Source organism: Pleurodeles waltl, chromosome 3_1 (assembly GCF_031143425.1).
Source record: "Pleurodeles waltl isolate 20211129_DDA chromosome 3_1, aPleWal1.hap1.20221129, whole genome shotgun sequence".
Lineage (NCBI taxonomy): Eukaryota > Metazoa > Chordata > Amphibia > Caudata > Salamandridae > Pleurodeles > Pleurodeles waltl.
Genome location: NC_090440.1, coordinates 1,394,455,480 through 1,394,479,889, shown reverse-complemented (window position 1 = coordinate 1,394,479,889; position 24,410 = coordinate 1,394,455,480). Strand labels below are relative to the sequence as shown.

The following is a 24,410-nucleotide window of genomic DNA, read 5'->3' as shown; positions in this document are numbered from 1 at the left end:
GTTCCAAGCGGTCCCCCGCAGGCTGAGAGATAACGTGGTGTGCTGCTGGCAAAGGTGAGTCGCCTCAGAGACGATCGTTCGCCTCGGAGACGAGCGTGCGCGGTGCTTGTTGCTAGCCCTTGCTGCTTTGGTTACGCTGCAGGGTCGCGTCGCTTTTCAAAAGCGGTCCCCCACAGGCAGAGAAACACAGAGGAGTCGTTTCCGGGACGAGCGTGCCCGGTGCTTGCCACCCGTCCCAATTCACTGCGGGGGCGCGGCGCTTTTAAAAAAGCGGTCCCCCCACCGTGAGAGTACGCAGTGCTTTGATCCTGCGCAGCCCTACCGGGGGATTCCTGGCTGCGGGGTCGCTTTAAAAACCGGTACCCCGTGGCATGTGGAACGGCGTGTGGAACCCCCACGGGTAGGCTAAGGAAGGCAATAGCAAACGGCGAGGGGAAGGCAGGACCCTCCGGAGTCCTCCTGAATTCCTGTATTTCTTTCCTGCAGCAGTGTAGCGAGCGCGTTGTCCTGGTCTCGACTTGGGCGCCATGCAGGCAACGCGCTTTAAATCCCCTTCCTTAGCCCCCTGGTCCCCCCCATACTTTGGTTCCATTGAGGGGTTTGAACCACAGCAAACCCCCCCAATTGGTCGCTTCAAGCTGACCAGACCGCCCTGTTGGCCTCCACAGGGGTGGGGGTGAGTTGGCACATACTTGGTGCGCGCCCTCCCCACAAACCGGTTTAACCGGTCCCTTCCGGGAGAAGGCGGCCGTTAAGGCGCCGGCCCTCTATGCCCCCTACGGGGGCGGCCTATGCACGACTCCCTGAGCCTGCATCACACGAGCCTCAGCAGCGGCCTTTCCCATCACTCCTTCCCGGCTGCTCCAGAGGAGAATGCGCAGCCGGAGTACGGTCGTAATTCCTCGAGGCGAAGCGCCTCCACCAATTGCCCGCCCGTATTTACATGAGGCAAAGCATCTCTGCCGCTTGCACACCCCCTCATCACTTGACTCTAGCGGGGCGCCCTTTTCCGGCCGCTCCAGCAAGGAGAGCGAGATCAGCACAGAGTTCAACAACCTGAGGTGAAGCGCCTCCTATAATCACCGAGGAGCCGGGCTCAGCTGGGGATACCCTTACCGGCCAAGGGAAAGAGAACACAGCGGGAAGGAATTACCGTATTCCCCAGGGGTAAAGCGCCTTAAAAAATGCTCTTACAACTTTGTGAATGCGCCTGACACTGTGCTAAGTAAAATAATACAGTGTGGCACCTCCTGAAGTACTGCTAACCTGAGTTATTATCGAGTGACCTATCCTAAAGTACTTTTTAATTGAATTATTATCATTTTTGAACATCAACGCATATATTTATCATTAATCAATATCGTTATTTTGAGGACATTTTAAATATATACAATATTCCATATTTTCTCTAATTACTATGTGGAATCTTTTTGTGGGGCATACATTGGATTACCGTGAGGGGAAATGTCACAAAAACTTTACACACTGCCTTCTAAGTTTAGCCTGCCTGCTCTGCGCCAAGCAACAAGAGGGTGAGCACAAGTTAATCTGAGATGTATTTCTGACTTGCCCTAACTACAGTGGGTGGACTCTGCTTGGCTGAGGTACATACCCTAGCCAACCAGAGACCTCATTTCTAACATACCCTTACATACACAGAACAGCAAAAAGAAACACTGCGATATTCTGAGTGCAGAACACATAAACACTTACAGGTAACAGAAAACATAATGTAGGTTTATGTAGTGTTCTGTGGCGCAACCATGGCACATGAGCCCAAGTAAAAACACACATATTGATATATGAATTGAACAAGTAAGAAACACACTCAGAACAGATTAAATGAAGGTTATAAATCAATGTGAATAAAGGGGAAAAATCTACTTTCAGGTAAGAACTAACCAGCCTCAAATAACCAAAAAAAGGTGGAATTTATGTTATTTTTCGAAAACTGCAACACAAGGGTTGGTATAGAGATCTCGGGGAGTGAATTCCACATTCTGCCAGAAGGATTGGTAATTCGTTGTTCTTGTCTAAATGTGGGATGCTGGGCGAGATAGGATTGAGCATTTCTTTAGTCAAGTTCACCAACAGAGATTTTCAGGTTCTGTGCCAAACAGAAGAAAAAATACCGTGGTCAGGACTTTGTAAGTGTAAGATGTAGGATGCTCTAAATTGTGCTCTTTCAATGTGACACCAGTTTGGACTACACTAATCTTGTTGAGTTTCTTGCAACCTAAAACAAAATGAGCAGCAGCAGCACGTGTAACTGACCTAAGGAGGACTAGATGAGGTATGGGAAGCCAATGAGGAGCTAATTCCAGTATTTAGGTCCGTAGAGAACAAATGCCATTGCTAAAGTCTTCAAAACATGGTCAGGAATAAACTGTCAGGTACACCAGTGCATTTTTGGCCATAGAAGAAATTTGTTTTGGTAGATTAACTTTGTGATGACACCCAGCAATTTAGCAGTGCTCAAGACAGCCGATATAACAACTGAGGAAAGTACAGGATATGATTTAAAGTTTACAATAGGTTGAACTTTTTACTTGATATTAAAAAAAACTCTTTTTGAGTGGTTGATTTGTAGGTGAAACTCATCTTTGCATTTATTGCAGGGTGTTTCAGAAGAAATGTTATTTGAGACCAATATCTTCAGAACGATATGGATATTGCTAGCATATTGATGGTACAATATCCCAGATTTTCCCATGGTAAATTCACATGGTTCTAGATAAAGATTAAAAAGAGTTGGAAACAGGATGGAGCCTTGAGAACCTCTAGTTGTACACTGACATTTTTGTTTAAAGCATTACCAAATGTAACAATTTGAGTTCCGTTTGACAAGACAACAACCAGTTTAATATCACAACTTCAATGCTAATATGTTTCTTAGTGATATTAATAAGATAGATGTGATTGACCTACCAAAGGGAGCTGATATATCTAGAATAAAAGTAAGTTGGAATGTTCTGAGTCCAGTAAGCGCAGTGTAAACTTGTAGATGGGCGGTTTCTCATGCTACATCCTGGTCAGAATCCAGATAGAAAAGTGACAAAGAGACTGTTCAATTGGATGGGTAGAGAAAGTTGGAAGGCAACACAACTTTCAATCACCTCCAGGAAGGAAGTAAAATCAGAGGTAAGGAGAGCACACTGTAAAAGAATCAAGGCATTGAATCTTCTATTATTTTTCATTTAATAAAAGATCAAAATCAGCCAACATGTTTCGTTCCTTCAAATACTGGAACTTCTTCAGGACTTATACATTATCACAGGAGATGGTGTTTTCATTAACATGTGCAATAAAACCAAGTACAGAGTCAATAATCAGGTGAGTCAGTAATCAAGTCATAGTCATGTGCACCAAGATGTAATAGTGTAGGTCTCAATGTCAGTCCTCACACACAGCACAAGGACAGTCTACTCACACCCGCATACAAAACAAAGACAGTTCGCACAAAGAGAAGTCTGCCCATCTGCTCCCTTATGTATATAACTAAGAGGTGCTCCAATGTTCCTTGACATACTAATTCAAATTGATACAATTAAATATTAGACCACACATCTATGCCACCACACGCGCAACACACCAGCTGAGCGTTATAAGGAGCAGCAGGATGACCCCAACTGCACAATAAAACAAACCACTGGGGAACAAACATCTATTTGACCTTGTGGAACAAAGAAATGACAAATCACTTTGGCTTACGCTATAAAAGTACATGACAAAAATGTCTTCGAAATCTTACACAGGACAGTACTCCATTAAACGAACAGCAACTATCTCCAAGCTCTGCAGTGAAGAAACCCATTGTAACAATAACCTGAGAAGATATCAGAAGCATGTGTGTGTTCGCACAAGTTCAGCTAAACTTGCTGTCCCTACTGTAACCTGTGCCAGTTGAACCACCTAGAAATCTGCCCTTCCTGTACATCTTTTGGACTATACCTACCACCTCCCAATTATTATAAGTGGAGGACCTTGTTGCGCACTCTTTTCAGCTCGCTAACCAGTCAACACTAACTGGGGTGGAGTGTAATAGCATTGAGTGGAGTGGTTTAGAGTGGAATACCACACAGTAGAGGGGTAAAGATTGAAGTTGCATACAGTGTAATAGTGTAGACTGGAATGGCGTACAGTGGAATAGCACAGAGTGGAGTACAGTGGTGTAGCGTAGAGTAGAGCATCATAGAGAGGAATAGCATAGAGTAGAACTGCGTAGAATGGAGTGGCATTCAGTGGAGTGGTGTATACTGAAGTACTGTACAGTGGAGTGGGGTAGAGTGAAATAGCTTACAACTGGAGTGGCGAAGGGTAGAGTGGCATTTAGTGGACTAGTGTAGAATGGAGTGGTGTACAGTGGAGTGGTGTACACTGGACTGTTGTAGAGTGGATGAGCGTATAGTGGAGTGGCAGATAGTGGAATAGCATACAGTGGTGTATAGTAGAGTGGTGCAGACTGGAATAGAGTATAGTAGAGTAGCCTACAGTGCAGTGGTGTACAGTGAAGTGGTATAAACTGGAATGGCACACACTTGTATGGGGTAGTATGTAACAGTGGAGTAGCGCACAGTGGAGTGGCATCCAATGGAATGGCATTGAACAGAGTGGGGTACAGTGGAGTGACATACACTGGAATGGCCTAGAGTGGAGCAGCATAGAGTGGAGTGACAGAGTGGAATAGCATATACTGGAATAGTGTATAGCAGAGTGACATACAGTGTAATGGCACACACTGAAGAGTGGTAAAGTAGAGTTGGATACAGTGTTATAGTGTAGAGTGGACTGGCGTAGAGTGGAGTTGTGTATAGTGTAATAGCATAGAGTGAAGTGCCGTAGACTGGGTGTTGTACAGTGGAGTGCTACACAGAGTGTAATAGTGTATAGTGGAATAGCGTACAGTGGAGTGGCATATAATGGAGTGGTGTAGACCGGAGTGGTGTACAGTGGCATGGGGTAGACTGTAACAGCATACAGTGGTGTGGCGTACACTGGAGTGGCATCTAATTGAATAGCGTAAAATGAAGTGGCATAGAGTGGAGTGTCATACACTGGAGTGGCGTAGTGTGGAGTAGCATGCAGCAGAGTAGCATACAGTGGAATGTCGTACACTGGAATGTTGTAGAGTGGAGTGGCATACAGTGGAATAGGGCAGAGTGGAGTGGCGTACAGTAGAATGGCAGAGTGGAATGGTGTATAATGGAGTAGCATCCAGTGGAGTGAAGTAGATTGGAGTGGCGTAGAAAGGCGTTGCATACACTGTAATACAATAGAGTGGAGTGGTATAGAGTGGAGTCTCAGAGTGGAGTGCTGTAGAATGGAATAGCTGATAGAGGCATGGCTATAATGGCGTGGCATAAGGATGTATGTGAAATTTAGCAGCAATGTGATCATGGTGTGCAAAGTAATGCAAAACAGCTTCTGAGTAGAATCCTCAAGTTGACATTCCGAGATCATAGGCCAGTGGCTAGTGGATTATTTTTATGGCAAGGCAAATATTATCCAGACGTTCCTATATTGCGAACTCACAGTTGCCTTATCACAGCGCAATATAGTAAAGGAAGGTGGAACTCCTAAATGCAACACAAATAAACACCCCAGATCGGCAGCCATCATTCTTCAATTACTGCTGCACACAATCTGTTTAGTACTGGTGTTTCATTAAGGCACAATCCTTGATGTAAATGAATGCACCACAATACATTCTTTAAACGCCCGTCTCCTAAGACTTGCACAAAGTCATGTGCCTATCAGGGCAGGCGAAAATCACAACAGAAAATGCAATAATAGCCATGAAATGTTTTCGCTCCATGTTGTCAACTTGTCGGTCGCCCACTGGCACCTGGTGAATTTCCATATGATCATCACAGCATCTCCCTCAAACATGAGTGCTTCCAGAGAAAAGCACCCAATCATCTAGCAACAAAAATCACATCATTACCCTGTTTTACAAAACTATACTTCAACACAATCAGAGTATGGGGTACCCCCAAAAGAGGACATTTTTCCACAAAACCAGGTCAACAGTGAAACACTCTTCTCTTCACTTGCTAAAAACTTAAGCCTTGCTCACTTTACGTCCACCACCAAGTCCACACTGTAGAGTTGCACTATACGCTTCCCCTTGCTCACTCATATACGGAACACTATTCTGGGTAGCCTATGCCCGGGTATAAAATGTTGCCGGACCCTCATAATCAATCCTGTTGGGCCAGTAACTGATGACTCTAGGCAAGCGGACTTGGGTTCCTCCAGTGCAAATATATCACATTAAAAGTTGATTCTTCCAGCCACGCTGCACTTCTCCCCACAGAGCAGTAGAGCGTTTGCTTCAATAACTCTCCGGGCTTTGGCTCTTTCTGCTTCCTTCTTCTTTCATTTGCTCAATTGAGAACATTCAGGCGAAACCTGAAAAGTAGGTTACTGGCAGGAGCTTCTCTGTCACAATGTTCCCCCGTGGTCGGCCTCACATTCGTTAGGGCCTTGGACGTCCGGTGAAGAGCGCAGTTCATGCATTTATATTTTATTTCATTTACTCAGCAGAAGGGGGCCAGCGGCTGTGCTCTGCAGACCGCTTATGCTCTGAGCTTTGTGCTAGGCTTGTGGTGTTGGCTGTTTTTGCCACAGATTTACAGACAAAGTCAAGTTTGTCCCAAGCAGCCTTAGGGGGTGGGCAATTGGATGCGCCCACAATGGACTCTTTGGTGCAAGGGGCCATGCTCCACGTGTGCTCCACAGTCACACATTACACCGATAGTTGATCTTCACATTTTGTTTTCTAATGTTCAGTGTCTGATTCTGAGTTTCTGAAAACTGTATATCTCTCCCGACTTTCTCTGGATTCAGGGAGACATAACCTTCACCACTCCCAACAATAAATCTTCCCTATGCTACCAGATGACCCTCCTTGGAGGACGGTGTAATTCCAAGGCCCTTCCACGCAAAGGATGGGGTTCCTCAGCATTTGACAGCGCAAATGGCATTATTAACTGGATCTTCAAGGAAAAGGTTTACATTCACAGGTTCTTTTGGTAGAGAGTGAGATTCCCTTCAGACTCAGATGTGAGGTAGAGTATGTATGTTCAAGGATCTTAGTAGGGGTTGTAGTCAAGACTAAGGCAAGTGAGTTGATATAAAGTACAAACCCAAACAGTGGTAGTGGAATATAGCCTTAAAGCCCACTGCCGAGGGCTGTGGCAGCTGTTAAAGGCCCCAAACCCAAGCGGCGATGGACTATAATGAGGCCCTCTAACAAACGGTATATCAAGAGACAAAAGGTCTATAAAGCTATTGGAACATTCCACCCACTAAGGGTAGAAAGTTCTGAATTAAAAAGGGAGAAACGTGAAGACAAATATGGGAATGTTGGTGTTCCTGGCTTATACCAGCCATTATAAGCCTGAGCTACTCTGTTGTCTTCAATGGAACTCTCAAAATTCCAATGTTCTAATATAGCCTTAGAGTCCGTCACAGCAGGCTATAACGGCCATTAAAGGCATGCTAAGGGAGCAGGCCTTTAATGGTCGGTATAGCCCGCTACGGCAGGCTCTAAGGCTATTAGAATATTCTACCATTAGGGGGACGAATGTTCTAATTACTAAGAACTAATTACTCGAGGGGGTTAAAATTCCCTCTGGCCCCGTGAGGCCTTTGTTCACAGCAATAGTTGTGAACAACATTAGAATGTTGGAGCTCCAGGCTTCTGCCGGCCATTAGAAGACCGGAGCACTATTGTTTTCAAGAGAGCTCCCAACATTCCAGTGTTCTAATCTACTGCAGCAGATTTCTTGTGGTAGGCACAGTACTGTTATTAAAAACATTTGTCCGTGGGGTTTTTGTCAGCTACTCTCTGGCATTGATTGTAGTGGTCTTGTCAGTGATGGCAAAGATGAGGACTCAGGCAAGTACAGTTGGTGCCGTTGAAAGCATGGGAGGGCTGGGCAGAGACAAGCCCATGTCTTCCAGAGGCCACGGCCTTTGAAGAATCTTCACATTCGGCTACAGGCCACAGTACCGTCCATCCTGGCAAGCAAAGGAATTCCTGCTCACCCCACCCACACACAGCTTGAAATGCACCAAGGTAAAAAAAAAAGTATTGGCAGGTAAATGACGTTGCTATGGTAATCCATCATTTCAGGATGCCAGCTTTCTCTGCCTATCTCAGAAAATGCAGGTGAACGGTCCTCTGCCGCTTTAGTGATCCCTAGGGACCATCAACATCACCTCTATTACAAAAACTAGTTTCAGTAGTCTACACTGCCACTATGTTCCTACTCTGGTCACATGTTGGTTCTCATGCAGCAGTGTAGTCATGCCAGTGTGGTGCCTAACTCCGGCATTCGATGCTCATTCTAATTAACCTGATATCATAGTAAAGGTATAACTAAACATCTCTGGTCAGATACGCAATCACAGGGAAATAATAACATTGGGACAGAAGAAAACACTGAGATAGGGAGATCCTGGGATGGTAAAGATATGGAGATGGAATTGTGTCTGGACACTGAGCCCAGGTACACCACGCCTTTGTGTAAAGGCATCACTGGACAGGCAGAGACGGAGATGAGCATATTTTCACAGAAGACACTAGTACAGGAGGGACACTGGGGCATGCATGAAACTGAAGAACATTATGGACCTAGAAAGAGTAGAGTTAAAAGGACACAAAAGGACTGAAATTTGCGGGCCATTGTCTCAGAATGTTATTACTATAAGGACTAGTGTGTATTTTATCTTCTCTTTACACTTGGTGCGATTGTTTTATTGATTTATTGACACAAGTGTGCATTTCTTGATTTGTTTTTAATGTATTTTTTCCAATTTTCACCAAACCACGGCATTGAAGTACGACGTGCTGACTTTGTATTGTGATTTGGTTAGACATAAGCTTGAATTTAGAATAAAATATGTTTAAATAACGATTACAGATCCAAAAATAACTAATGTGTTATTGTTGATATATTGAATATGTCATAATCCATCCCTCAAGAGTTTTGATTTACTGTTGTTGCTTTAGTAAGAGTAGTGGGCAGGTCAGTCTCAGGGACAAAGAGTTAGGCTGATACAGATACTAACACAACAAGGGTCGGCAAACAAAGATCTTCTCAATCGGAAACAAATGTCAATAACACTACAATAAATATATCATGCTCTAACACAGGAAATATAGAGGGGCACAAGATCGTGGTTTGTCGAGAGCCCAAAAGCGTCAAGCAACACTGCTAGAGCTGATGTAGGTTGAACGTTGCAAGATTTACCCTCTATGATGCACCTCATATGGAAAACTCACCCTAAAAGCCACTTCACCCACATTCAGTTGGGACAGGAAAAAACCCTGATGACCCCATCTGTCCTACAGAGAAATTCTTTTGTGAAAACCCACAAATCACATACTCCACCTGCTTTCTCTAGAACCCAAAAGTACTATCAATCAAGGAAATAGAGAATACTAAGCTGTACAAAAGCCCACAATATAACTACTCTCGAATCAAAATATTTGTCTTATTACTGTAACTTTGGATCCAAACTTTTCCAGTTTTATTTGAAGTTTTGAGTTTTATGGTCAGCTTTGTGTACCATCGCATCAGTATTGTTAAACCACGTACCGATGCAATGAGGAAAACACATTTTAAGATTTCCAAGGTCAACCACTCCTATGATGCATGACAGTTCCAGCAACGAATGAAGAAAATATCAGTAACTGATAACAACAAGAATAATAACAATAAAAATACCAATACCAATATTATCTACCATCTTTGGGCCGAGGCTGCTATTGTTCTACAATAGGCATTGCGTGGGCTAAGGCGCAACTTCTAAGAATGGTGCATCTGTGGAGTTTTGTGCTCAGTTACTTACAAGTGACTGAAATGAGGAGCGCAGACCCCTGCAAGACCACCTCCTCCTCCGAATCCTACTTCAGACCTCCAAGCAGTGCCGCCTCTGGGCAACAGCATCCCGAGTGATAGGAGTCTTCCTAAATCTCTTATGGAGCTGCAAAAACAACCATCTTCCACCACAGCGCAAGTAACTTAGAACAATGGTTGTAAAATACAAAAGTCGAGTGATTCATCTTTGATTATATGGCAAGTATGATGAGTTTCACCCTTGAAGGCCATCAAGCTACTTGAGGATTGTAGGATAACAGAGGCAATACAATATTTCTACTACTACACAAATATTGTCAGCAAATGAATCTACGGCGATAATCTCGAACTGAATTTACTATAAATTACATTAACAGGTTAAAAAATTAGAAATCCCTCAAAAGTACTCCCTCCTCGTTCAATCCTTGCTAAACTACTTTTCCTCTTCCCGTTTATGCATAGTTATGGACATCTGATTAATGGTGTGTTTGGACAATTTTTTCACGTTGATATTTTAGCGTGTAGATAACTCATGCCATATCCAGAATAATGTAACAGATATTTTAGGTGACGCCACTTGTGTTGGAGATATTTTGGGAGTTGAAATTACAACTGTATAGCTTCATAACAATTGGAAACCTATACATCTGTCCAGCAGCTGCTTCTTCTCGCTGAACAGAGAATGTGGAGCGATTTGTGTGAGACAATAAAATTATAATATAATCTAGAACGGCCTGAAAGAAGGAATTAAAATCCTTTGAATGTGCCTATGTCTATGCACTGGCTAGTCTTACTAATATTTAAAAATGCCAGTCAGAGAATGGTGGATTCATTCCTAAAATCGAGAAGGTGGGAGTATAATTGCTAAATGTGGAGCTCCACACAGACAGATTCTCCATCAAAGGTCTTAAAATTTAAGTAAATGTGATAGAAAGATATAAGGAATAGCTGTCCAGCGTACACCCAGATCCATGCCATATTTTTTCGATGACCACTACGTAAATGAATTCCAGTGTGTTTAATCGAATATAAATGTATGTTATCTAGATATCCTGCAAATCTGTCATTGATCCAGCCCTCCTGGACCTACATGGAACAATCTTGTTATAGAGGTCTGAAATGCACCTAAAGTGTCTCAGTAGCCCTAAATGGATTACATTCCAGATACTATTCCAAATATAGAATTGCTACACTATTAATTAGCAACATGTCTACGTGCCACACGTCCTGCAACTTTAAATCCATCCCGGCTTTGTTTTGACCAAGCATATGCAGAAAACATATAGAATATTTTGACTCTTTCTGTCTTCTACTTATATTTTATCCAACACTCAATAGAGTTTTTTCTCTGTTGGGGGGAAAAAACTATTTTCATATTTTTACTGAGCCTCCGACCTCTCACAAAAACCATGTGGAGACATAATTTGTGAGATACGAAAACTTGTGTATATCAATACCTGTTCATACAATTCTTAGCCCAAAAAAACATACTTGAACAATTTTTATAATTAGACTGGACTAATATGGCCTAAGGTTGCCTGTGTCCTGTCTTTTTTATGTAATTAAAAAAATGAATTAGAGTAGATTAACATGGCCCAAGGGTGTCTATGTGCTCTCTTTTTAATTTAATTATAACAATGAACACTATTATAACTGTTGCAGTAAATATAATTATTTCATTTAGCATCACAACATTACTCATCATAATAAATGCAACAATATTCATATATACCAACACTAAACTATTATAATGTTTATTTTAAATGTATTCTTGTTACTGAGAAGGACAATGTAAGGAAATGCCTGTTTTTGCATGTTCACCTTTACATTTTTTGACTGATGCTGCTAGTTTCTCACTCTGAGAGTCCGCCGAGGCCTGCTAACCAGACCTCAGTGCCAGAGTTCTAACCTCTTGCAAAGTATGTATGAATTGGCCACCCCCAATTGGCTTAAGATGACTTACTTATAAGTCCCTAGCATATGGTACATTGGGCATGTAAGGCAGAGTGTCCACTCAGGGATGCAGCACTGATTGTGTCACCTTGTATTTGACAAAGTACATAATGGCTCCCAGCCTGCCACTGGGGACTGGAAGGGTAGTGGTAACACTGCGAGTTTGACTTTGCCGTTCAAGCCAATGGCAAAGTCTCCACTCCTCTTAACAGTACATCTACGTCTCCCCTAAGGATATCTGTTGGAATTTACATATGAAGATGTTTGAATATGATTAATCCAATCATTAAATCTTGAATGTCTTTGCTTGTCACAGTTTTTATGAGTAGGAATTATTTTTTTCTATCAATTGTATATTTTTTCGCATGATTGCTTTTGGAACAGAATAAATTATAATTACTCAATTACCCTAGTTCCTTGGGATTGTAGGGTTTTCTGCACTGGGTTTACTGAAAAGTTATGGATAGAAGCAAGATAACGTGCAAGGAGCTATGCACTTCCAGGACTCCAAAAGCTAATATCAGGACTCACCATTGGCTAACATGTTTTGTTCTGCTTGCCCTGGAGATGATTTATCAATGCATTTCAAATCCTTGTCAAAATATGAATCTGAAATATTGATATGGCAAAACAATATTTCCACTGTCAGCGTCTGATAACACTGCAGATTGGATTATCAAAAGAAAAGTATTAACTATAGCAAAATAGAGCTTTTTTAATGGGTGAGATTAGGAAATAAGTGGTTGTTAATCCTATTAACATTAAAGGATGAAGCACAACCCACTGACCTTAAACAATTTCGGAATTAAGGTCCTTTACACAAATGGCGAGTCTAAGAACCTTATCTAAGATTAAATGAATACTTATGACCAGAAACAATGATGAGCAATCAACATGCAATCTTCAAGTTCAATGCTGCATTGTCTAGAGAATTCAAAACCAACACCCATTAATGAAGCTATAGTTTCACAATATGATAAATACAGATGACAGGACTAAAGGGTCACTCTCAAGTACGCAAATAATTATTTCTTAGCATACTGAATATAGCCAATAGGAATACGGGACAGATGGTCAATAATAAAGTCGTAACTTTCTAATACAGTAAATAAAGCCTAGTTGGCTTAAGAATGTGTCCACATTAATCAAGTAACAACATTTGATTATATTAAATATAGTCTGCAGATGTTAAGATTTGATCAATGATCATCAAAGACCAATAGTTTAATGTTTTAGACATGGCCTACTGAAGTTGAGCACCAGTACCCTTCATTTAAAACACAATCTCTTGACTTGAAATACAGCTTCTCTTCAGGAAATGGCCCAGCACCCACGATGTTTATGGTCAGAAATTGAAAGCCGAGAGTTATTGGACACTTCTGTCTGCCATATTTATGCCTTTTAATGCAACTCAAAATCTTGGGCAATCTTGGCTCCTTTAATAATTTACAGAAAGGTGTGTTTTCCTTGGTTGTATTGGGCAACAACAGAAACAAATTCAAAATCAATGTATTTGGAAATATGCTAGCTGTTGTGTAGCGAGGCAGCACCTATTTCTACTCTTAATGATCACTTGGGAAATTTGAGCTTGACTCTAAGGTGAGTTGGTCAAGCAGTGTTGGTGCCTATCTTGTTAAAAAAAGAAAATAACGAGTGGTGCACAAAGATTCTTCTAGGAGCCCACCACTGGTGCTGCTGAACGCTGGATTACTGATTACCAAGGCTGCCTAGTTTTGATTAAATCTCACACCTCTTATCCATCCAAATCACACTGTCTCTGTACTCTTGTGGGTTCTTTTATTTCTTCCTTCTCCCTATTTTCACCTTTTTAGTTCATCCATCATTCTCCCTTTTCAGCTTTTCTTGCTCTTGTGCTGGGACATATTCTTATGATAAACAAGCATTGGTAAAGTCAAAAGGTTTGGCCTTTGCTTTTTCTTTTGCATTCTGTCTTACTAACTGGATTATAAATATTAGAAAAAGGTTATAATAGTGTTTCTTTTAAATGTAATAAACGGTTATTAGCTGTTTATATTGTGACGTATGTTGAATTCATATCCCAGGGTTCCAAAGTAGTAATCTGTACCTTATGGCATTGTATAGTAATGTGTAGTTAGTAAAGTGCCACTGCACCTGCTGCACCATTCAAAGCATGCCCCTTTTAACTGCAAGGTAACCGGAATTGTGGCTGCCTGTTTAGTAGTAAAATATAGCAATTTCTGGTGTTTAGAGGGGGAAACACCCAGAAGAACAAGTCCGGAACCACAAGGTTGTGAAAAACGAAAGCGAAACAACGCTTTCGTTTTCCACAACTTCCTGGTTTTGGTACCTTAACCATGTTTGTCTGAACAACGTACATGTGTGGTTAAGGTACAGAAGAAGGGAGTCGGAGTGGACGCGGTGAAGGAGGAGGTATGTTGGGTTGGGACTAGGGCTGTTTTTGGGGTGATTAGGGTTTAGGGGAGCAGGGTTTAGGTTTTAGGGGCAGGGGTGGGGACTCAGGGTATTTTTAGTTTTTGGGGTGGGGCTGATTAGGGTTTAGGGGGGACGAGGCGTTCAGGGTTTAGGTTTAAGGGGTGGGGTGGGGGGCTGGGGTGGAAGCATGCTGGGTCGTGCATGCTGATTGCTAATGCCTTTACCAAGAATGCGTTTACAACGGTAAAATCGTTGTAAACGCATTCGTGGTAAAGGTATTAGTGGTTAGAACGAGGTTGTTGTTCCAACCTCGTTGTTGAGCCACGGGTGGTTTAGGCACCCGTGGTTCCGAGATATAACCGTTTAGAGAAGCTATGACAACTTTTGCCCCCGGTGCCACTGCACCATTCAAATCATGACCTTAATGCCTGCAGGATAACTGCATTTGTGATTGCCTGGTTAGTAGTAAAATTTAGCAATAATCTGTGTCTATAGGGGTTCTGACATCTTGTGACACTGGTGCCATGGCTCCTGCTGCAACATTAAAACCATGACCTTCGCGCCTGCAAGATCACTGCACTGTTTAGAAGTAAAATTTAGTAATGATTTGTGTTTAGAGGGCTTCCTAGAGCTTTAGGACATGGTGCCATTGCACCTGCTGCACCATTCAAATCATGGCCCTTGTGCCTCCAAGATAACTGCACTTGTGACTGTCTGTTTAGCAGTAAAATGTGTCAATATGTGGTGCTTAAAGGGGTTCCTAGAGCTTTCGGCCCTAATTTCACTGCACCTGCTGCACCACTAAAATCAGGCTCTAGTGCCTGGAAGGTAACTGCACTTATGACTGTCTGTTTAGTAGTAGAATTTAGCAGTAATTTGTATTTAGAAGGGTACTGACACTGTGTGCCACCGATGCCACTGCACCTGCTGCATCATTAAAAACATGACCCTACTGCCTGCAAGATAACTGCACTTGTGCCTGCCTGTTTAGTAATAAAATATAGCAATACTTGGTGCCTAAAGGCGCTCTGGCAACTTTTGGGCCGGATGCCAATGCACCTGCTGCACCATTCAAACCACGACCCTAATGCCTGCAAGGTAACTGCACTTGTGACTGCCTGTTAAGTAGTGACATTTAGCAATAATCTGTGCTTAGACGGATTCCAACTCCTTGCGGCAGCTGTGCCACTGCTCCTGTTGCACCATTAAAATCGTGGTCCTAGTACTTGCAAGATAACTGCACTTGTGACTGCTTGTATAGCAGTAAAATATTGCAATATTTGGTGATTATAAGAGTTATGACAACTTTTGGTCCCAGTGCCACTGCACCTGCTGCACCATTCAAACCATGACCCTAGTGCCTGCAAGATAACTGCATTTGTGACTGCCGGTTTAATTGTAAAATATAGCAATAATAAGTGTTTAGAGAGGTGTCTAGAGCGTTTGTTCCCGCTGCCACTGCACCTGCTGCACCATTGAAATCATGAATCAGGTGCCTGCTAGATAGCTGCACTTGTGACAGCCTGTTTGATAGTAAAACTTGGCAATCTGTGTTTAGAAACGTTGTGACACCCTGTGGCCCGATGCAAATGCACCTGCTGCACCATTTAAAGCATGACCCTAGTGCTGGCAAGATAAGTGCACTTCTGACTGCCTATTAATAAGTCACTGAGAGAATAACAATTCGAAATAAAACGTCACCCAATTATACAAATTACTATTCTTTAAAAATGAGTGAGGGGTAATTTAAGAAAGAAACACACAAATACTTTTAATATTTACAACTATTATTCATCAGAAATGTAATTATTAAGTAATGAAAAACACAACAACATCAGCCCACTCGCTGCTTGCTTTAAATCTGCACTTTATTCTACTTTGAAAGATGGCCGACACGTTTACGCACATTTCAAAGCAAATTGACTTGCTTGCAGTTCATCTTTTAGGGTACAAACACTAACAAATAAACCAATCACCAAAAAACTGAAGGTATACTACGACGACGCTCCATACGATGGCAAAAGCAGAACAGAAGGGCAGGGAGGGACCTGCAAGCCATTAAAAAGCAAGTAAATTCAAGCGATATTAGAGCGACGTTTGAATGAACAAACAGGAAGTTCAGGTACGTAAGGGGCGAAGTAGGGATAGGTTCTTAGTCCCTTTAAATATTTTTTTGTTAAGATAATACTTCGCAAGCACAATGCCAGCGCTGTGCAGGCGAAACCTAAAAATAAGTACCTATGTCCACCATATGAAATGTACGGCACAAAATAGGTGCTGCGTGGTGTTGTAGCTAAGGCACAGAAAGAATGTGGCACTTGCTAAGGCTTCTGAAGTACACTGTGATCATGTGACCCTGCAAACTCTGCAATGCGAGTGGACAACACTCAGAGAGGCTTGCCCTGGAGCTGTTACATATGAATGAGATGACGCTACAGGGTTGTCCATGCTGGCTCTTGGGTAGTAACAACATGGTGGCAGGAATCCAAGTCACTCCTCGTCACATCATTTTGCATTATTCTGCTGCCTGCGATTTATTCTGCATTAGATAAAGATCCAGTTTAGCAAATACATGAGTGAGTGACATAAGGGACAGTTAGAATACAACAGGTGATCGTGACCTCACTGTATGCACACGACTGCAGTGTTTGTTACCGATTTAGTCAATGTTTTGCTAAAGTCAATTTCAACCTCAGGACTGGCGCAGTTAAACCGTACAATATCTGTTATTTTTGTCTAAGTTGACTTAACTATTCCGTTGTTTGTTGATTATTAAGTCTTTGATCGTATTTATATGTCGACATTATAAATAAATGATGTCCTGCTGATGCCCTTCTTGCAGAGGCAACATATGTAGGACAAACTGCACACCTGCACATCACGGAACAGCCACACGGAGACAGAAGCCATGAGCCCACGTGGAAGGTCTGCAATGCACGCGCCTCCCTCCAATTACTCCAAGACACTACTCGGTAATTGAAACTGGCCTCATTCTCTTGGCAGATGAGGATAATCCGCTCAAGCTTTGCCGCCTGAATCAACCAACGAAACTGCGTGATGACTTGAATGACTGGAGCTCACAGTACTCACTCCCATCCTCATCATCAGCGCGGAACAAGAGAAGCAGCTGCATAAGACGACCAGCAGCAACATATGTGTAGTCCTCAGAGAAGTACACAGACTTACAGCCGAGGCATGACATTAACTGAAAACCGCAAACATACATTTAAAAATCCTACGTACGCATGCGAACCACAATAAACCAGAAAGGGGGCACAGATTACGCGTTGCTGAAATATTTGGTTCTGATGCTCCCGTTGTAGTAGAGGGGCCTTCATATTCAGAGTTAGTGACAGCTACCCCCCCCCCCCCCGCCCTCCATGCTACACCCACACCACGATTCTGGAACGCACTGCCTGCCATACATGTGCTAGATCGATGTGTATTAGGGCCCCGTATTATAAACAACCCCGTGCTTTGTCTACTAACCCATACGCTGTAATGGCTTTGGGAATCTCGTGGTTGGCACAACAGAAACGTCGCTTAACAGAACATAAACCAGAAAAGTATTGGAGAGGTCTATTGCTTTCTCTTCGCCGCACATCATTACCTCCAGCACATTACGTTGACTCTGGAGTTAGGAAAATAAATCGCACTCACAGACTACAAATAACCTAGACCTTCCAATGTTGTTTCTTTGTTTGAACACTAATAGAGAATAATGTGCGCAGGAACCCATTAACTGAGGTAATCTGAGGGAGTACATTTCGTCAATTTAGAAATGTGTGTCTGAGATACTGATATATTTGGACATGCGGAATTTTAAGCGATTGGCCCTTGAGACAAAGAGAAAAATTGCACTACTATCTAATAAAAATGGTTTTAGAAAAAGGTCCCCTGTAGAGCTGCATTCCATTCATTTCAAGAGCTAAATTCATTTTAGGAGCTAAACGTTGAAGTGTAATTTCGATTCTGCTCCTTGAGTCGGTCTTTTCTTACATTTTACCAATATTTGCATGTATGTGTAAGCAAATATGTTTCCATGTTTCTCGGGTATCTTTTCACAGAGTGCTGTGTCCACCAATGGAGTGAAAGTCGCACCTCTTTCCCGCCCCGTCGAACCCTGGAAGAGACCGCCCAAGCCATGGCACCCATGTTTATTTTCAAAAGCAAACGTCACAGGTTTCTGTCACCCGGACCTGTCAATGGGCGCAAAGCTCTCAGCTCCATAGCGGCCCACAGGACAGTACTTCGGAATACAGGCAGGACTATTTTTGAATTCACTCCTTAAGTGCCAACCCCAAAAAAATGTAGAGACAAGCGAAAACACTGACCAGGGTGAAAGAAATACCATAACTTATGTTAACGTTCAATCTCACGAAGACATATCGCCCGGAAGGTTGGCCTCTTTTCCAGTTACCTCGGGTTTCTAGGGACTTCTGAGGTATGCTAAGGCCTGTTAGACAAAAAGGTGCATTTTGAGTGCGACTGTTCCTCTTCTGATGGCCGAAACACACAGCTCAACGCTCAGTTCCCCTCCATTATTGATGGTGGGGGCCACATCATCGGACTGCAACCGAATTAATGACGTGGGGACCAATATAGACGATCATAAATATATTAATAGTTTAAGTAAACTGACCATCATGACACCTCTTCCTCCGCCGTCCAGGTTGGAAAACTGCCCCCTTCTTCGGCTCATCATCTGGGCTTCCATCTGGGGGAAAAGAGGGGGGGGGGAAATGTTAGGAAATGGGTGAAGTAGCGCCCTGGTCCCCCATCTACAGCTCACATCTAGTCCCAGGGGATGTTACTCATCAGACCCTGCAAATTAACCATGAAGCCTCCAGCTCTATAGTTACAGTACATTGCAACATTGCCCCCAAATGAAGTGAGGTCATACTTTTATCAGAATTTCCGCTGAAATCGCGTTTCAGACACTTCAGAGGATTTGTGCCTGATAAAATTAGTGTTTGATCATGTGATGTGACTTGCCTCTGCGAGGCCACAGTTGGGGCAAACTGGGGCAACAACAGTTTTTTTTTTCCATGCAGGAGAACGATGCGAAGGTGGGGCTGAACAATGGCAGAAAAATCTACCATTAGCTAAGAAAACTGTGCATGCAAACGCTGTTGGGATGAAAACGGAGTGGAGGATATGAACATGGCGTAAGGATGAAAATAAACGAGCAGTGGCAAGGCCTATGCGAGCTCTATTGGCTTTGGAGGAGTGTAGGGGAATGTCATGGAGTGGTGTGGTATTGAGTGGCATGGAATGGCACTGTGTGGCGTGGAGTTCTACTGTGTAACGTGGAGTCCTTTTGTTTGGGGGTGGAGTGAAGTGGCATTGTGTGGCATTGAGTGGCATTGTGAGATGTGGAGTGGCGTTGTGAGGCATGGAGTGATACTGTGAGGCATGGAGTGATACTTTGTGGCGTGGAGTTGAGTGGCACTGAGTGGCGTGGAGTTGAGTGGCACTGAGTGGAGTGGAAGTGAGTACAGTGGAGTGGCACTGCAGGGCACAGAGTGGCATTGAGTAGAGTGCAGTTGCATGCCCAAAGTGCTTCTATGCCTCATCAGGGTTGGGATGCACTATATAGATAAAATTACAATTGAGTGGAGTGGCACTGACTGGAGTGAAGGGAAGAGGCACAGAGATGAGTGGACTGTCTCCCAATGGAGTCGGACTGTGTGGAGTGGAGTGAAGTGGCATTCTCTGGAGTGGAACAGCCTTAGGTGGAGTGGAGTGGTATTGTCTGGCACTGAGTGGAGTGGAATGAAGCAGCATTCTGTGGAGTGGAATGGCATTCTGTGGCAAGGATTGTGCGGTGTGAAGTGGCACTGTGTTGCATGGAGTGGAACTGTGAATAGTGGGGTAGAGTGAAGAGGATTGGAGTAGAACTGTGGGGGATTGGAGTAGAACTCTGGGGGAGTGGAGTGGCACTGAGTGGCGTGGTAAGGAGCAGCACTGAGTGGAGTGGCATGGAGTAGAATTGTGTGCTATTGTGTGGAGTGGAATGGCACTGTGTGGCATGGAATGGCATTATGAGGCATGGAGTGGGATGGAGTGCCATTGTGTGGCAGGGAGTGGAATTGTGTATCACGAGGTGGAGTCGCATTGTGCTGCATGAATTGCAATAGTGTGGCATTGTCTGGAGTGTAGTGGAATAGTGTGGAGTTGAACTGTGTGGAGCAGAGGGACATTGTATTGTGTGGGACTGTGGGGCATGGAGTGGAATTGTGTGGTGTGGAGTGGCATTGCATGAAGTGGTATTGTGTGAAGTACAATGGAGTAAAACGGAACTGTGTGTCATTGTGTGGCATGAAGTAGAACTGTGTGGTATGGAGTGGAGCTGCATTGTGTGGAGTGGAACTGTGTAGCATTTTGCATAGTGGAGTGACATTGTGTGGCATTGTGTGGAGTGGAACTATGTGACAATGTGCAGAGTGGAGAGGAATTGCGTGGAGTGAAATTGGGAGGCATGGAATGGAGTGGAGTGGACTTTAGTGACATTGTGTGGATTGGACTTGTGTGGAGTAGAGAAGTGAAATTATGTGGCATTATGTGAAGTGAAATTGTGTGGCCCGGAGTGGAAGAGTGGCATTGTGTGGCATGCAGTGGAGTCGCTTATAGTGGAACTGTGTCATATTTTGTGACAAGCAGTAGAGTAGAGTGGAACTGTGTGACGTGGAGTGGAATTGCGTGGAGTGGCACTGTGTGGTATAGAGGGGACTGGACTTCAGTGACTGTGTTGCATGTAATGGAGTAGCATGGAGTGGAATTGTGTGGCATGCAGTGGAGCTGAAGTGTGTGGCGTGGAGTGGAATTGTGTGGCACTGTGTGAGTGAAGTGGCATGGAGTGGGACTGTGTGGTGTGAAGTAGAGAGACTGTGTGGAATTGTGAGGAGTGGAGTAAAACTGTGTTATTGAGGGGAGTGGACATGGATTATGTGGAGTGGAGTGGCATTTGGTGAAACTGTCACATGGAGCGAAGCGGAAATGTGCAGCGTGGAGTGGATTGGAATGCCATTGTGCGGTGTGGAGTGGAGTTGTGTGGCAGGGAGTTAAATTGTGAGGCATTGTGTAGCAAGGAGTGAAATTTTGTGGGACTGCATGGAACTGTGTGGCATTGTGTAGAATTGTGTGGCTTGGAGTGGAAGGCAGTAGAGGGGGCACATGCCAGAGAGCTTCATGTCTTCACTCACAGTACACATCTACTCTAGTCGCAGCCTGTAAGAAAATGTGATGAACTTCGACTCTTAATAAAAGAAGGAACATGGTCAAATTTTAGACTGCAATGGAAGAGCACATCACACCGTCCACAGCAAATGTGCGCTACTATGGCCTGTAAAGAAGTTTGATATCATTCATATTAAATGTACCACAGCTCTAGCCCTTGAGGAGTGTAGTAATACACCTCTTTAAGCATAAGTGTACTTCAGCTCTAGCTTGTAAGGTGCACGGTACCACACCACTCACAGTAATTATGTACTGAAGCAGTAACTTGTGAAAGAGGATCATACCAAATCACTATACATTTTGTCATTAATAGGATTAATTTACAGAATGTCGTACATGGACAAGACACGGTGTACTGTTTATTGAATAGGGTACAAACCAACTGGTCGTCGGTGGTTTCAAGAGAATGAGGGAGATACTGTGTGTACTATATTTTTTACATTATTCTTACAAGGTGGCTCCGATTAATACAGTGCTACAATTCCACGCTTATAAAAAAGGGTGTTGTACAACCCCCGATTACTTAAATGAGAACATAAAGTACATTTTCATGAATTTTAACGACCCTGAGATTCCGTTAATAAGTTGCACATTAGAAATGCACACAAATCGAAACATTGAATAGAACAATGACCACCGAAGGGAGCAGACTTATGCTCCTGGTGGAAACCAGGAACAAATAAGTGAAGCAGCGAGCCAAGAGATGGCGGCGTCAGAGCAGAAGCATTCTACCAGCGGGCAGTAAAGCCTCAGACACTGATGCTGCACCTGTGCATGGCCAGGAAATGATGTCACCGGGGCTTTACGTGCGGTGCAAACAGTGGGGGGTTCTAGAAGAGGCGTAACCTACATCATTAAGGGCATGGCTTAAACATGCAAACTACATTTCTGTGATCCTTATAGTGTGCTGCCCAACCAGTATTTTGGTGCAAGGTGAAGTAAAAACGTGAAAAATAAACAAGTAATAAATCGCGGATATGGTTTACCTTAATGTTTTTACACGAAGTGTTAAAAAATAGGTCAGTGCTATTTGTCATTAAAGTTAAGAACATGAATTTAGGGCCTGAGATCCGGAGGGGACATGGCCCACTTAAAGCCCTGTGTCTCCCCGAACGCAGGGCACCGGATGGAGGGAAGTTGATGCTCCCCAGAAAGCATGGCACTGGAGGTTATATAAGCTTGTCTGCCGAGTAAGGGAGGTGAATGTTCGTGGATTGACAAAGACATCTGCAAACCATTTAAGAAAGGACTTTGTTAATAGCATGGAGGAAGGTGGAGTGTGGTTGACTAACCTTCTCGGTGGTCGTTGGGAGGATGAGAGGGGATCACAGTAAATCGATGAAAGTGTGCAAGGTAAAGCTGATGACTTCAAGGGGCAGTGGAGGAGAAGGGTGGCACTGTTCCACTTCATCCAGGCCAGGACTTCTAGGCAGGTGGAAGGTGGAGCCTGTTCCAGTAATGAAGGTCACTAGCCCAAACAGGCAACAAGCATTGGCAAGGACAATATATCTAGCACTGTCCTTCAGACATTTGGCTTGGACAAGGTTTGTTTTATCATGGTTTTAGCAAAACTTTATTATGGGAGAAGCTACGTGGCCTCATCAATCTGAAAATCAATAATATTTTGGTCTCAAAAAAGCAAGTATTGCAATCATAATCCATGGCACGAAACTGGCTAGATTATGTCTATGTGCTCCTTGTGAAAGGGCAGAATCGATTGGACATTTCACAACAAACACCAAACTCAGTAATGGTGCCCTCGCGCTCTTCCCCACCCTGCCCACTGGTGTTTTGCCACATCTAGCTCCAGCGCTATTTAATTAGTAGTGCAGGCGGCAAAATGTCCATTGGCAAAAAAAACTGCACACGGTCTGCATTCCATCAGAATTCCTTCACTCCCAGTGAATTTAACTAGTGATTAAAGTGGGCTGGCATGACCCACTCTCCCAAGCTGTATGCTATAGTGGGCAGAATTAAAATGTGAATGATCCAATAAAAGACTAACTGAAGAGGTCTAGCTGCAAGCTCCTACCACTATATTTAACATAAACCTTTAGTAAAATCAGAAGGTATTGGTTAACCCCAGACCTCAAAGCTGCACCATTCAAACTCCTCTGGAGAATGCACGAGATGGAAGCTCGTCCCCTGGCAAGGACAGAGGTATGAAGTGGTCCTCTCCGAACGTAGCTGTGACCTCATTTCTCCTCCACGGTCACTGAGAGGGGGGGGGGGGGGGGGGGGGGGGTTGCAGCTCAATAGCGCCAGCAGCAGGATTAGAAAAGGAATTACAGCAACGGATTAATGCCTCTTTCAGCAAACAGCAGGCTACGGCTTCGGTCAGGGAAACAGCCGGCCACGGGCGCGGTAGCGAGACGGGGAGGCAGAGCGGTGCATGCCGGAGGACGCGGCGGCTGAGGCCGCTCGAAAGGATTTGTCCTTAACGCAGCAGTAAATAACGGGCAAAATTACAACTTCCGCGCTGGAGAAACACTTTATACATCTCAGCGTGGGACTACTGCCCCAGGCTACATCAACCTCACATTTCCAGGCTCGGCGCTGCCACAATTCTAGAGGTAATGTGTACTTCTTTATAACGCGTTAGGGCTCAGAAAGGCCCAGCAGACGTCAAAAACTAAATTACACTTATTTTCACGCCATGACTATGAATGGGTGAACTGTTCTTCTGTGCGGAATCATGGACGTCCTCTGAAAAATTTTTCAAGGTTTTTTCGGGAGTGGATTGGGGGGAGGCACAATGTTACCATCATCCATCCTCCGACCAGGAACAGTATAACACACTGGCGGCCATCGAGTTACACTGCACTGTGGGCCTGCACGCCAGGCTGTACCTAAATGTGTGTGTGTTTTATTAACTAAACATCGAATTCTTCAAAAGAGGCGTGAAGCTTCCTTTGTGCCCCTGCCTGCGCAGTG

General features: G+C 43.7%; 1 protein-coding gene across 1 annotated transcript in view; it reads right to left on the bottom strand.

Moving 5' to 3' along the window:
- Positions 1-24,410, bottom strand: part of SDC3 (syndecan 3) — a 480,876-nt gene that overhangs the window by 289,150 nt on the left and 167,316 nt on the right. Inside the window, exon 2 of the mRNA XM_069224924.1 lies at positions 18,880-18,954. Within this exon, the coding sequence (XP_069081025.1) occupies positions 18,880-18,954 (75 nt within the window). The remainder of the gene's footprint in view (positions 1-18,879; positions 18,955-24,410) is intronic.